The 15000-nt window shown below is 32.7% G+C and overlaps 1 protein-coding gene across 1 annotated transcript in view; it reads right to left on the bottom strand.

The window, feature by feature from the left end:
* Positions 1–9886: 9886 nt before the first annotated feature.
* The window catches only part of LOC145288051 (uncharacterized), a 68799-nt gene continuing 63685 nt past the window's right edge, over positions 9887–15000 (bottom strand). Inside the window, exons 7-9 of the mRNA XM_080136082.1 lie at positions 14061–14141; positions 13812–13933; positions 9887–11065 (exon numbers count right to left, since the gene is read on the bottom strand). Coding sequence (XP_079992208.1) covers positions 10673–11065; positions 13812–13933; positions 14061–14141 — 596 coding nt within the window. The 3' untranslated portion in view covers positions 9887–10672. The remainder of the gene's footprint in view (positions 11066–13811; positions 13934–14060; positions 14142–15000) is intronic.

The raw sequence follows: 15000 nt of genomic DNA, 5'->3' as shown, positions 1-15000 counted from the left end.
CCGGATGAAAAATCTACGAAATAAACATTTTTCTTCTATTATTACTGATACTATATTTGGCTTAGAAATACAAACAGCAAAGTATTTCTTTCCAAAAGAAAAGCTTTTAATTTTCATATTAACAAAATGATATTTTAGAACAGTAAAGCACTTGTTGGCATCCGTCAATCTAGAAGACTATGGTGTTGCGCCTGCAGAGGTTGTGATTGAACACCATCTTATATGGCTGAATAATCCTATTTACGGTCTACATTGTATGTTGCAGACGTCGCAGGTGAAAGTCGTTGCGTCGTGTTGGAGGTCTGTTGAATTTTGTTGTCTGGCCTTCCTAAATAGCCTTTTGTCTCCGCTCGTCTGCGATGAGCCTTTCCCAAGTGATCAGGCTTTTGGTTACCGTTTTCTCCAGATATTGAGGACTTTAGCTTTGGGCTTCCGGCTAGTAGGGTCAATATCACATGCTTTTTCTGTCGCGTTGGAATATGAGATATAGTGTAGGTAAGAACTTAACTGAATTCTATTTTCAGGAAAAAAGTGTCCTGTATCATCTCCTATATATTTGATTGGTTAATTGCTGGTATTTAGTTTCATACTCCGATTTTTAAAAAATAATACTCACAAATAGATTGCTCACAGAAATTACCATTTCAATTGCTTTCTGATGAAAAATACGCCCTGAGATAAAAGTCGCCTTTTAAATTATCCAAAACTGCTGCAAATGGTCGATAGAAACCGTGAAAGAGGTCTTATGCCAGTTCTATTAAAACCAGAGTTATTAAGAAAGGCTTTTAGCATGACTTTTGGAGAATAACACACACACACACACACACACACACACATACACACACACACAAATATATATATATATATATATATATATATATATATAGTAATATATTGTAATAAGTAGTGACCTACAGTGATACTAAAAATAAAAATAGGTTTAAGGTTCTCAAAATTCATACGGCTACTGTCCACGTAAAATACTGGGTAAAATTCAGTTCTTCTAGGGGTTGAAGGTTTAATCCTGAGTATGGCCGATAATCAGAATAAAACTGTGAATTACTTAATATTATGACTTAAGGAACTAGAGCATGCTACACCAATGAATTAAATGAAGGATTCCGTTCGAAATTCCGTGCAGATTCTCGAATTTGACAGAAAGATACTCGAGTTCGACACGATACACCTGAGGAAATCGGCCGAAACGTTTTGAAAATAACACTCAAGATGAGGACAATAGTCCGAACAATCCAAATAATGCAAACAAAATACTGAACTTAGGAACTACCGCATCCTTCGATGCATAAGGCAGTCAAAATATACCGTCGTTTTTTATCTGAAGTCAGAACTACAGCGTCCCCCCACCCGTTGCAATCAAATTTCTCTCGATTGTCTACTTCCACTTCATTTTTAGTCTTCGTCTTCTTCATCAGCGGTCCATTGGAGCATTTGACTGACAATTCTCTCTGGGGCCAATTTTAAAGTATACCCAAGCCAGCCTAGACTTCGTTTGTAGATTATTAATGATACTACCTGTTGGACAGTGCAATCTGACTTATTGGTTGGTAGTTCGATCGCCTCGTTCGGTCCCTAGAATATTTCTAAGACACTAAAAATCAAACATTTAGAATATTTCTAAGACACTTAAAATCAAACTTCCTCTCTTGGTTGATTTTGAGATGCCAAGTTTCATTTTCATATAGCAGTGTAACATTGAAGTTATGAATTCTTAATTTAGATCCGAGGGTAATTTTTTTTTTTATTATTTCTCAGATCTTGCAGAACTGATTAAATGCTGCTAAGGCCGTACCTATCCTGCACTGAAACTCATACTTCATAACGCCTTCCTTGTTTATGGAGCTTCAGAACGATTTAATATTACTATTAATTGGAATATTCATCATTTGTTGAAGGTAAAACTTTTGTAAAGAACTTTGCATCAAATTTCACCGTTTGTGATCAAGTCTAAATGACTAAAGATACTTATTACTAAAATACTCTAAACGACATCCATCCATCTATCTGGGAGGCTGCTTTAATATAATACCATATAGACCCATATCCTTAGAAAGATATTCAATCGTTGCTTGAAGAAGAAACACTCTCCACCGCCTTGAAAAAACATTCTCGGCCTGCCTAATATTAAAAAGATGAAGGTCGGTCTTCTATATCCCAGTAGAAATCATCCGTCTACGGTAGACCATTAGTAAGTTTGTGATAAATAAACCTCTCAATCACTAAGGAAAAGCAATTACATGCTATTATATTGACATGCAATATAAATTTCGCATTACAGAATAAACAACTGACGTGCTGACTGTAATATCAAATGAGATCAGTGGATCTCCGTTTCTAAGGTAATACTCTTGATATATAAAATATATTTGATAGTGCCTGCTATAAATGTTTGTCTCACAAGCTTGCTATCTATGGAATATCTGGGATATCTTCCCGATCTTCAGCTTCTTTCTATTTGGTAGGTCTATTAAAATAGTTGTCCAAAACAAATAGCATCAACGCTCACGTACTTTAAGGATAGATTTTTGGCTCAACCTCCTTCTTGATCGTCATCATTGACTTTTCGAATCGTATTCTAAGATCATTCGTCGAAAACCATGCAGACAACAGAATTATATGCGGCAACACTTTGAAGATCATCGGTAACCAAGACATATCCGGATGATTCTCTTTCGAAATGAAGCTCGTGTTGCAATAGAGCAAAAAGGTGACTGATTACTTTTAACATCTCTAAAATCGAGTTTCTTGACAGATCAGCAGAAATTATAGTTATATAGTTAAGACTCAAAATAAATGGTTGATTCGAACAGATTAGAAGAGCAATTTAAATATACCCCCCCCCCAAAAAAAAACCCAGCAAGACAGAAAATAAATATGGAGAAAAGATTAAAGCACAAAATCAGTATGTTGGCCTGAAAATGTATAAGCCTGGTTACGTAAAGGATCATGTTGAAATATGAAAAACATGTAACGTAAAATAAATAAATAAGATAAAGTAAATAACTTATTTAAAAAAGAAAAGGCGTGTTTAAGGAATATTGGGCACTTCTGCAGAATAAGGACTGAGTTATCGTCGGCATATTCCGGGAAAATTACGTAAATCATCGGAAGGTACCGAAACTCTTAGCCAATGAAATCGTAGCAGTGGACAATCTTTTGTGTATTAAATGCTTTTTACAGTATCTTTCGTTTTTATTAAATTTTTTGATGAAAGTACAAAATAGTTAAAAAGCCCCCTCTCCATGTTAAAAATGGTTTTCTAAATAATAACGTTATTATTTCAGAAGGGTCTGTATACTGCACGAGTACTTTTTTTTTCGTTGAAATCGCTGCACGATTACTTTTTTCGAGTATAATTTTTTTTCTTCTTTAAATTTAATTATTTGCTAATTGGTTGTTAAACATTGGCAATCGTTTTTGGTAAAAATGAAACAAATAGAAAAAAACGAAAAACAAAGTTTTCGTTCGATACCTTCATAAATATTGGCCAGTGCCCCTCTCCCCCACACAAAAATCAGTAAGTTTTCGTTCGGCACCTTCCGGCAGTTTACGTAATTCACGAGAGTAGCATGTTCTCGTTTCGTCAGACATAGTCGTGTAGAAGGCTTAAGTAATTCACAATTGTATTTTGAGCATCGCTCGCACCAAGGATCGAACCTTTAACACCCCCAAAAGTATTACTTAAAACTTATATTACCAACTATTTTATCCACTAAGTCACGGATATTTGCAGACAATACTCAGAATATAATTACGAATTACTTAAGAGTTCTACCCGGTTATGGCTGACGGAATGAGAGCATGCTACTCACGTGGATTAAATAAACAGTTCCATTCGTAATTCCGTGTAGAATCCCGAGATCAGCAGAAAGATTCCCAAGTTCAATAAAATACACGCGAAGAAGGTCTATTAAAAAATTAAAAAAGTGCGCCGCCGAAGTAGCTCTAGTTCTCTCCAAACTTTACAACAAATGCCTTAATGAATCTTGCTTTCCTGCCTACTGGAAAACTGCTTCGGTAGTACCAGTTTTCAAGAATTCTGGCGAAAGAACTGACCAAGTAAATTATCGCCCCATTAGCCTCCTCCCACTTTTCGCCAAAATATTTGAGACCATAATTAACCAAGCTCTAGTCCATCACCTTACAGATGCTAAACTTCTGACTGACCAACAATATGGATTTAAGCAAGCCCGTTCCACAGCAGGCATCCTAACTGTAATCTCAGAACGTATATACCAGTCACTGGACAAAGCAGAGGAGGGTAGAGCGGTAGCTCGATATATATCTAAGGCTTTTGACAGGGTATGGCATGAGGGTCTTCTCAGGAAAAAAAAAATCAGATCATACGGTATCACTAGTAGAATACATAACATAATTAAATCCTTCTTAGATAAGAGAAAAATCCAGGTTGTCCTCGACGGTCGTACATTTAAACAGTGTGATATAAATGCGGGAGTGCCTCAGGGGTCTATCCTTGGACCTCTATTATTCCTAATATTCATAAATGACCTCCTTGACAAAATTGTCTGTGAGATGGGTATGTATGCTGACGACACCACACTCTATAACAGACACGACAGGAAAACAAATGAACGCATATCTAAAGAAATGGCAGAGACACTAGAGGAAGACCTCCGATCCGTGGTGTAATGGGGACAAAAATGGATGGTCACCTTCAATGCTGCTAAGACTGAACTTGTTTCCTTCAATAATTACAATAAACTTTCCCTTTCGCCAATAGCAATGGCCAAAGACTCTTTATCTGAAAGTACATCTTTTAAACTCCTTAACCTAACGTTCACAGGAAACATGAGTTGGAACAATTACATTGAGAACATTGCCAGGCCAGGACCGCTGCGAAGAAGGTGGGTTCTCTCTACCGTGCTAGAAAGCTATTAACGCCTGAAAATATCCTATACCTCTATAAGGCCACCATTCGCCCATGTATGTAGTATTGTTGTCATATTTGGCCTGGTGAATCTGCCACTAGTCTCTCGCTCCTAGACAAGGTTCAAAAGAGAGTCGCCAATCTGATAGGTCCTGAACTGTCAGCTAAACTTCAGCCTCTGTCACATCGACGAAATGTTGCATCTCTCTGCCTGTTCTACAAGTACTTTAACGGTGAATGCTCTGACGAACTGCAAGCACTTGTACCCCATCGACGTAAATACCCCCGACAAACCCGACAAGCAGCAAAATCCCACCCCTTCATAGTAGAAATCCCTAGATGCAAGAGAGCCTTCTACTCCAGTAGTTTCTTCCCCAGAACAGCTAAACTTTGGAATTCCATTCCTGGTCCCTGCTTCCCCAACTGTACTGACATGCAGAAGTTCAAGTCCAACGTGAACCGACATCTTGCTGCCCAACTTCCTACACAGTACCCCGGATGCTTATTTCCCTGATAGTAGCCCCCTACAACAAAGTGGCAATGTGCCTTGTTAGGGGTGAAAATGTGATAAAATAATAAATAAAAAATAACACTCGAGATGAGAACAATAATCCAAATAATACGAATTATTAATGATCATCTAAAAAAATTCAGAACTATGAATTAAGTTGGTCGTAAGACAAAAGGAAACAAAATGTTAGTAACAATTGTAAATGAGTTGACAACGCAATAAGATTTCGTATTTTTATCATTTTTTTTCTTCCATTTATTTTCAATGGACATCAGTACTTACAATCAATGTGAAAGATACAATTTTATCGTCTTGATTTTTTCTCCCATTGGCAGCAGACATGGCATTTGGTTGATTTTCCTTATTGAAATTAGTGATTCAAACAAGTGAAAAAATTGGTAAGATTGAAGTAAGACTCCAATTCTTTTTCTTTTCAATCAGTAAAATGACAGTAAAAAGTAAATAAAATGGCATAGAGGAGAAATAGATAGATAGATAGATAGATAGATAGATAGATAGACAGATAGACAGAGAGAAAAAAGAGAGAAAGAGAGAGAAAAAGAGAAAGATAGATAGATATATAGAAAGACAGATAGAAATAAATAGATAGATAGAGAGATAGAGAGAGAGAGAGAGTGAGAGAGAGGGAGGATATGACTCTTCTATGTAAAGCATAAGTGTTACTTTTCACATGAAACCGACTAACATCGTTTTAGCATAGTCTTGGTCATAGTCAAGCCATTTATGACAGAAGTCAGAAGAATGAGAATAGCATTAATCATAATTTGAAGTTGTTGGCAAGTCAGTATTTGACGCCATTTTTGTTTTTTATTGAAGCAACATTTGCAAGAGAATTTCAACACTCAAAATACATCAATAATAAAAAATAAATCGTGATTCATGAATACAAGTGTTTTAGATGATTGAATGTTACTCTTAATCAATTGAAAAAATGCTGTTTGCAAGTATTTATTCAATCACAGTTATATCTTCATTGCAAAAAAATAGTTTCATGAGTTTAATGGTACAAGGAAAACAGTTTATAGTAATGGTCATACAATGATTATTGAAACATATCTCAAATAACTATATTTTAAAATCTTACACAATCTCATTAGCATTTTGATTTACGAATAAAATAAATATCTTCTGTTTAATCAATCTTCATTATTTATATAACACCTAGACAGTTCTAGAATATATATATATATATATATATATATAAATATATATATATATATATATATATATATATATATATATATAAAGAGTGTCTAATAATTAACCATCTATTTTATCAGCATGATAATAGATGGTTAATTTTGGGGCACCCTATATATATATATATATATATATATATATATATATATGTATATATATATATTGTTTTTATTTTGTTTCAGATGAGAATCAATTTATTATGTGTTCCTGGCGAAAATATAGTTTATTAATTAAAACAAAAGATTTATTATATCTACGCTATCAAATATTGTGGAAATGCCTAATAAATTGTTTGAATAATTTTAACTGAAATATATATATTTAGTGTGATGTTGTGTTTTTAGTATAAGAGAAGAGCCAGAGTGCTCAATTACGTATGTAAGAGCCAATATATATATTTTTTATTTCAAATAACGCAATATATTGTTTTGATCGTCCATCGATACTTGCGTTCCAAAGAATACTGGAAATCTAGTCTGTAAGGCTAAAGTTATTATGTTTAAAAGTTTTTCAGTGGATGCTGTGGTCAACTGGCTATCTGTCATATTAGGGGAGTTATATAAAAAAAATTAGAAGTAGATTTATATAAATAATGTATTAAATAGTCAGTTTGACAAAACATCGCCCGAAGAATGACAACACTTGGCATGTTTAACACTATGGATTGATTCCCAGTGTTTTGACGAAACCACCGGTATCGATGGAAAGTCAAATTAATATATTATACCGTTATTTGAAATAATACTCACGCGCACACACATATTATATATATATATGTACGTATGTATGTATGTATGTATGTATGTATATATATATATATGTGTGTGTGTAGGCGGTCAACATATCTAGACTATAATTACGCATATACATTATTTGCATAGTAAAGCCCACACAAATTTCACTGAAGTGTTTCTGTGTGTCTTCAAGTTATTGTTTTCCAGATAAAATGAACTGCTTGATTATAAAAACTCATTTCTATTCGGAACAATTTCGGAAAGAAGTTCTTGCGTTACAAAATAGCGACCATCTTTTCATTAAATTTGAAAAAAATATGCACTTCATTTTTGGTTTTAATAACAATATGGTTATTAATCGCTAACTTCCGTGGATTTCATTTGCAAACGATATTTTTACAGAAACTGTTAAACAATTTATTTTGTGAAAAATAAAATCCTGTAAAAAATAAATTCAAATTTTTGAAGAACAAAAAGTCCGTTAATCACAGTTCATTTTTCAAGTAAAAACTTGAAAAAGTCAAACCATTGTAAAAAATAAAAGTGTTTTTGTATGAGAAATAGTTTAAAGAAGAAAATTAAATTCCATTAATATTTCATTTGCGCCGTTTTTTTTTTTATATAATCAAGGAAAAATACTTTTCGTTTACAGCTTTATTTAAAAAGTTTAGCGATATCTGATGAATATACAAGCAATAAAAATATTGGTCTGTAGTTTATGTATCAGTAATGAACCTATGTAAAGAAGAACATGGAGACTAGTTAAGAAAAAACATACACAAGAAAAAATCTGAAAATTCCTATAGAGATTTGGTGCCAAATTTGTTCGTTTGTAAAGGTTGGAAATGTATTTGGCAGTTTTTCTATGTATAATTCGCTTCTTTTCTCGGTTCAATCAGGTTTTCAATACTTCCAGTGGAAGTTTACAGCAGGTCACATTCTTGGCCATTTATTGGTGCCGCACTTCTCTTTAGCTCCACTGATTTGGGGAACGATTCATGAATTCATTTATGTATCAACGAATGTATGAATGATAACCTGAAGCTTATTTCTCATGGTTGATTTGTGAGAATTATGAACAGCTTCACGATCGTCACTTTGCATTTGAGATTAAAAATGGCGGCTGCTTGTGGGTCTTTCTTTGCGTTCATTAAAACGAAACGCAAAGAAGTCGAATTTGATTTTTAGATTGCACAGATTGCAGAGAGAGATTTTAAGAAAATTCAAATAAAGTTTGTAGCAGTCCATTAAAAAATAAATATGATAATCTTTTGTATCTCAAAGTAGAAAAATAAAAATAAATAATATGCATACAAGAGAAACACTTGGAAATGGGAATTGCTTTCGGTGGCAAATGAAATTTGTGATAAGTATTAGATAGTTATGAAATCGGTCATATCCAAATGAAATTTGTGATAAGTATCAGATAGTTATGAAATCGGTCATATCCAAATCTCTTGAATATGGAAAAATAAGATTCTGATTTTTAATACAATAATAAAAAAATGCAAAAATCACAAAATATCACAAGATGGCCGACACAACTTGTAGCATTTGTCATGCTTCTCTTATAGCCATTGCTGTTGTTTGCTTAATGGAGTTATGTTGAAGAGTGAAGAGAAACAAACAGAAGATCTTTACGGTTTTCCAGTCAGAAATTATTTAAAAAAATGATTATTATATATGATAAGTCACATTTTTTAACCAATATTTAATTTTTTTAAGGAGAAAGGAATTCGAAATATCCTAAAAAAAAAACTACATTACATGGTAAGAAAATAATGAAAATATAGCATTAAAAAATATGTCTGAGGAAACTTTTAAAGAATGGTCGTTAAGTACTAGATAAATTAACTATTCATTTGGCATTAATTATCTATTTTTTTATATTTGTCCTGTTTATATATATATATATATATATATATATATATATATATATATATATATATATATATGTATATATATATATATATATATATAGATAGATAGATAGATAGAGATGCCAGTATATGTATATGTATACATATATATGCATATATCTATGCATGTCATATTTATTTCAATTTTAATATTTGTCTATTTGTTCCGCTTATATATATATGTATACACACACACACACACACACACACACACACACACACACACACACACACACACACACACACACATATATATGTTTTATGTATATATATATATATATATATATATGTATTTACATATAAATGTACATATGTATATATATATGCATACATATGTATATATGTGTATATGTGTGTATATATATATATATATATATATATATCTGTGTATATATAAATATAGAGGCATCCATAAATATATACATATGTATGTATATACATATATATATATATTATATATATATTATATATATATATATATAATATATTTGTATATATGTTCATATTTATTGGCTTTCGAATTTTGTCTCACATGCTTCTTATTTTTTTTTTGTTTTTATCTTCAGAATAAAAAAAAACAGAAGAAAAAAAAAGATATCTTGATTGTAGTATATTATAAACATTATATTCAAGATAATGAATTTGTTATATTTAATTCCATTTATATTTAAAAAAAAAAAAAGATGCCCAACCAATGTAGATCATCATCATCATCATCATCATCATAATCATCATCGTCATTGTCGTCATCATCATCAGCATCAGCAGCAGCAAAAGTTTTTAGTCATTCTTTTCATTATATTCAGTTTTCATTACTTTTTTTTTTAATCATCACATCCAGCGGCATAACCGATGACAACTACTAACCTTTATCATTTCTTCTTCTTCTTCTTCTTCTTCTTCTTCTTCTTCTTCTTCTTCTTTTTCTTCTTTTTCAGTTCTTATGCTTGCCACTGTTGAACCTGGGAGCAGGTCCACAGGAAGCAATTAGTTTGTTTCCATTTATTAATTTTTTTTTTTAGGAGAGAAACAAATATTGAACACATTTTTTTTTTAACATTAAAAAGAATGAAGGGCAGTTCCGACCCATCCCCCCATTTTTTTTTTCAAATAACGAACACTGCCACAATCGAAGAGTAAATGAATTAATTCAAGTGTAGGATTATTATGAGTTTTGTGGTAGTTCCTTGTTAGCACCACAACATTTACTGACAAAATTTGACAAAATTTGAAGTTTTAAGAAAATTAGCAAATTAAATATCATGTATTTCGGTTAAGCAACAACAAAGGCTCGAAGATGTTTGAATGGCTGGCTGCTGCCTCGGTGGGGTTTTCTTTTCTTCTTTTTTTTTTTTTGTTTCTGAAACGATTAATTCAAGATTTATTTCTCAGCTTCCGCCTCTTCTTTTTTCTCTTCGACTTTTTTCTCTTCATTTTCTGCCTTCACTTCTTCTTTCTTTTCTTCTGTTTTCTCATCTTTCTTCTCTTCGGCCGCCTTCTCTTCGGTCTTCTTCTCCTCTTCCGGTTTAGCCTCTTCCTTTTCTTCTTCTTTGCTATCTTCGGTCACTTTACCATTCTCTTTCGGTTTCTCTTCTTCTGCTGCCTCGTCTTTCTTCTTAGTCTCCTCCTCTTTAGTCTCTGCGTTTTCTTCGGCAGCATTCTGGCCCTTGTACTTTTTACACTTCTTGATAAAGCCCCCTTCTATCAAAGAATACGCCATGTCGATAATGGTCTCCTTGCTTTCACGGGGAGTTATTTTAAGGGTATCCTTCATCTGTAAACAAATAAAAATGGGAAATAAGCAAATCATTAAACAAACAAAACAAAACAAAACAAAAACAAAAACAAACAAAAACAAAACAAATGTATCTACCAATCGTAAAAAAGCCACCCCCTCTCAAAAAAATCAAACATTGTTGTTGAATGACCCCTTTGAGTTTCTTTTATAGTTTCAGATTCAACAAATATGGGTACTCATCAAGAATAAGCACCGTGTTATCGTCGGAATTTTCCGCACAGTATACGGAAAACGCTGGAAGGTGTCGAGCGAAAGTTTCGTGATTGTTTTGTTTTTTTCGCACAAACGCTGGCCACATTTTTTTAATGAAAAATATATTATTTATGTTATTACGAAGATAATTCAATGAAAACTTAATTGAAAAATGAAAACAATATTCTTTTTGTTGCTATGAAGGAAATACAATAAATAATTATTCGACAATTTTTACCGAAGGTTAAGAAAAAAAAAAACACTCATTGTAAGTTAAGTTTCATACATAAATTAATTTGCACGATATTAGTGGACGAATATATAATATAATCAGAGCCTTCTTAGCTAAAAAAAAAAAAAGATCTATATCGTTTTCGATTTCTGTACATCTAAACAATATCATATTAATGTAGTTGTGCATCAGGGGTCGATACTTGGACGTTTCTTATTCATGATCTTCCTGATGAAATCACGTCTGAGATAGGTATGGTACGATACGAGTGATAGCAAACAATTTTTTTTTAGATGATTTTTTATTTTTTTATGATTTTTTTTTATTGAAATGAAGATTTTTTATATACAATAAACAAATGACAGCAAATAAATGTTTCCTTAAATGACGTTGGCTGTTACGATTTCATTGGCTCAGCGTTTCAGAACTTTTTCACGTTTTACATAAAATGCCCGGAAAATTCCGACGACAGCACGGTTCTTATTCTGCATAAGAAACCAAATCAAATCAAATGAGGAATGATTTGAAATGGAAAAATCCAGATTCTCCTGGATGGCCAAACGTCCAAACAACCTGATATAAATGTGGGTGTACTTCAGGGACCTTCATGATATTTATAGATGACCTCCCTGATAAAACAGCCGATGATAAGTGTGAGATGGTTAGATTCCGATACAAAAACAAACAAAAAATTCTTTCCCGTTGGTTAAAAACAATGTTTCTGGAATGTGCGGTTTACAAAACAAAATAAGGGAAGCGAATGGTACGAGGATCTCATATTACTTTATTGGTAAAGTATTCTTCAGATTGCATAAGCGATATTTCTGCCAAAGGGAGAACAATTGCTGTTTTCTGGGTCAGAATCTATTAATCTTAACACTTATCGTTGGCTAATATTTGATCTTGAAGTAGTATTTATATTTTAGCTCTTGACATCAAGTGGCTTAGTGCTAGTCTTGAGCAATTTCAATAAAATATTGTGATTCGTCACCTGTCGTTTCGTGGTGCTATGTAAAGAAGATCGTGTCGCTGATAGGATCCTCATTGGATATTGAAGAACCTGAACGAGCAGATAAAATGGCTCGAAGCACATGCCAGAACCAAGCATTTAAAAGACAGTAATATACCTGGAGGACATAGGAATAATCGATCTATTTTAGGTTGCCACAGTCCATGAGGAAGATTTCAGCAATAACTGATCTGGTTGAAATTGAAAACCTAGTATTTGATTAAGTCAAAGAAATAATTTTACAAAAATATTCAGTCACGAAAAAGAATGATCATAGCAGAAAGGAGATTTCTGGCATTAAAACAAGAAACCGATCAAGCCATCAGGAAATATCTATGCAGTGCGATGTCTGCGTTCAGTCTTAAGACAATGAATACCCACTGTAAGGGTAGCTGCGCGTGTTATTGTGAGTTAAGGGTTGCACAATCTCCAACCACACTTCTCCTGAATCGGCAAAAGAAGAATTAGACGACTGGAAACAATGCCGAGACACAAGTAGATGTTGTGAATTTCATCGTCTGAGCCAAGAAGGTGAAATCAATTTAACTCAGCTTTTTGCCATCAGCCCAGGGGATGGGTTCGTCGCCCCTACTGAGGAATGCCGGAGGTCTGCTCAGGCATTTTGCAGGTCAGAATGTACTTCGTCTAGTTTTTCAAATTTCACTTTCCGACGCTTGTGTCATATCATCCCACTGCTAGAGGGAGATAAATAACTATATATTACAATTTTAAAAGGGCACAAATAAATCCAAATCAGAAGGCATGAATTTAATTAATGCAACTAGAAAAACTAACTAAAATCTTCAGTGAAAATAAGGGGAGGCAATTCTACCAGAAAAAATTTGCATACATACACGATGAATACAAATGTAAATATTGCAATATGAACATTAATTAAATAAAGAGAAGTGTCCAGCATGATAATGCTATTTCCATAAGACGTAAAAACTGACTTTCCAGAAAACACAATTGGATAATGACCAGTTCATTTGTGCCTATAAAATGCTAATCACACCATTAATAGACAAAACAAACAGAAACAGCTCTATTACGAATCGTTTAAATTTAAGTAAATTATATATTCGTAACCATTAACAATTGGTACTTAAAGCTATACACGTGACATAGAAAAAAATTTAGCATTAAATGACAAAACAAAGATTGAAATGTCATGGAACAAATTGTAGTCAGAAATTACCCCCCCCCAATAAATAAATAAATAATAATAATAATAATAATAATAATAATAATAATAATAATAATAATAATGAAAAAACTTCTATGTTTACCTGAGTATTATCCAGTTTGAGAACTTTTCCAACTTGGGGTAGAAATTTCTTCACTGTTTTATCATACAAACTCCTCAATTGCAAAACAAAATTGGGGCAGTTCATTGTTGGAACATTATATCCTAAAAATAAAAGTATTTTCTTCTATTATAGTGAAATGGATTAACATTGCATCAATTGTGAAATCTAAAATCGCAAAAAATGAGAGGTGGGGGTGGGGAGTCAAACATAGAAGAATTGGCACATTACCTTGTGATTTGAATTCTTTAACTAATACTTGGGCAATGTCTTTCATCCACATCTCGCTGGCATTCACAATGAAACGCTTGCCTGAAAATATTTAGAAGAGAGAATTAATTTTTACTGAATGTTTTTTTATAACTTTCTTTTCAACACTATTATTAATTAGTATTAATGTTGTACGCGTTTTTATAACTATTATAACATTTTCAACATTTAAGATTATATTATAATCCTTATAAAAGAGGTTTATTTCTTCTATTTTCTCGGGCAGAATTTCATTTGATGTCTTTTCAAACTTTGAGTACTAGTAGCAAAACAGTAGTACAGTCTTTTGAGCAATAGACAATATCTGAGCTTTTAAGTTTCATATTTTCTATTTGTTTTGCTATAAATGATGGAGATAGAGGGCCAGAACCCTTTTCATCAAAACCTAATGACTGACTGCTATGGCTGGATTACCATTTTCAGGTATAGGAAGGTTTACATCATTATTTATCTTTTCTCGCCTGGTGTATAAATGAGTGGAGGGACCATTTTTATCTTAGGTGTCGTCTGCCAGTATATATTTTTGTTTTTATTTATATTTTCATATCAGTTCCTCATCGTCTACGTCTTTTATAATTTTATTAAAAGCTGCTTGCTATTAATAGAAAGGGTGTACCCGTATGCAACCTGAAGTATGTGTTGGGTGTCTTTAAGGGATAGCATACCATTTTTTCTTTAAATTTTTTATCAAGGTTTACTTCAAACGATAAATATTTTCATCTCAGGGTCTCTGACAAATCCCCATACAGAGAGATCGAAGATGATGTCTAGTAGGAATTCAAGTTCTTTCTAGATCACGTACTCAGATTTTCTTCTGGAAAGATTTTCTTAAACCACACACAAAAATCAGATTAAAGAGAAGTAATATGAAGTTAAAATAATACTGTTCCAAAGAAATATC

This window comes from Euprymna scolopes, chromosome 11 (assembly GCF_053919585.1).
Source record: "Euprymna scolopes isolate OS-2025 chromosome 11, ASM5391958v1, whole genome shotgun sequence".
NCBI classification, from domain to species: domain Eukaryota; kingdom Metazoa; phylum Mollusca; class Cephalopoda; order Sepiida; family Sepiolidae; genus Euprymna; species Euprymna scolopes.
The sequence above is the reverse complement of the archived record's forward strand: the minus strand, read 5'-3'. Positions and strand labels throughout refer to the sequence as shown.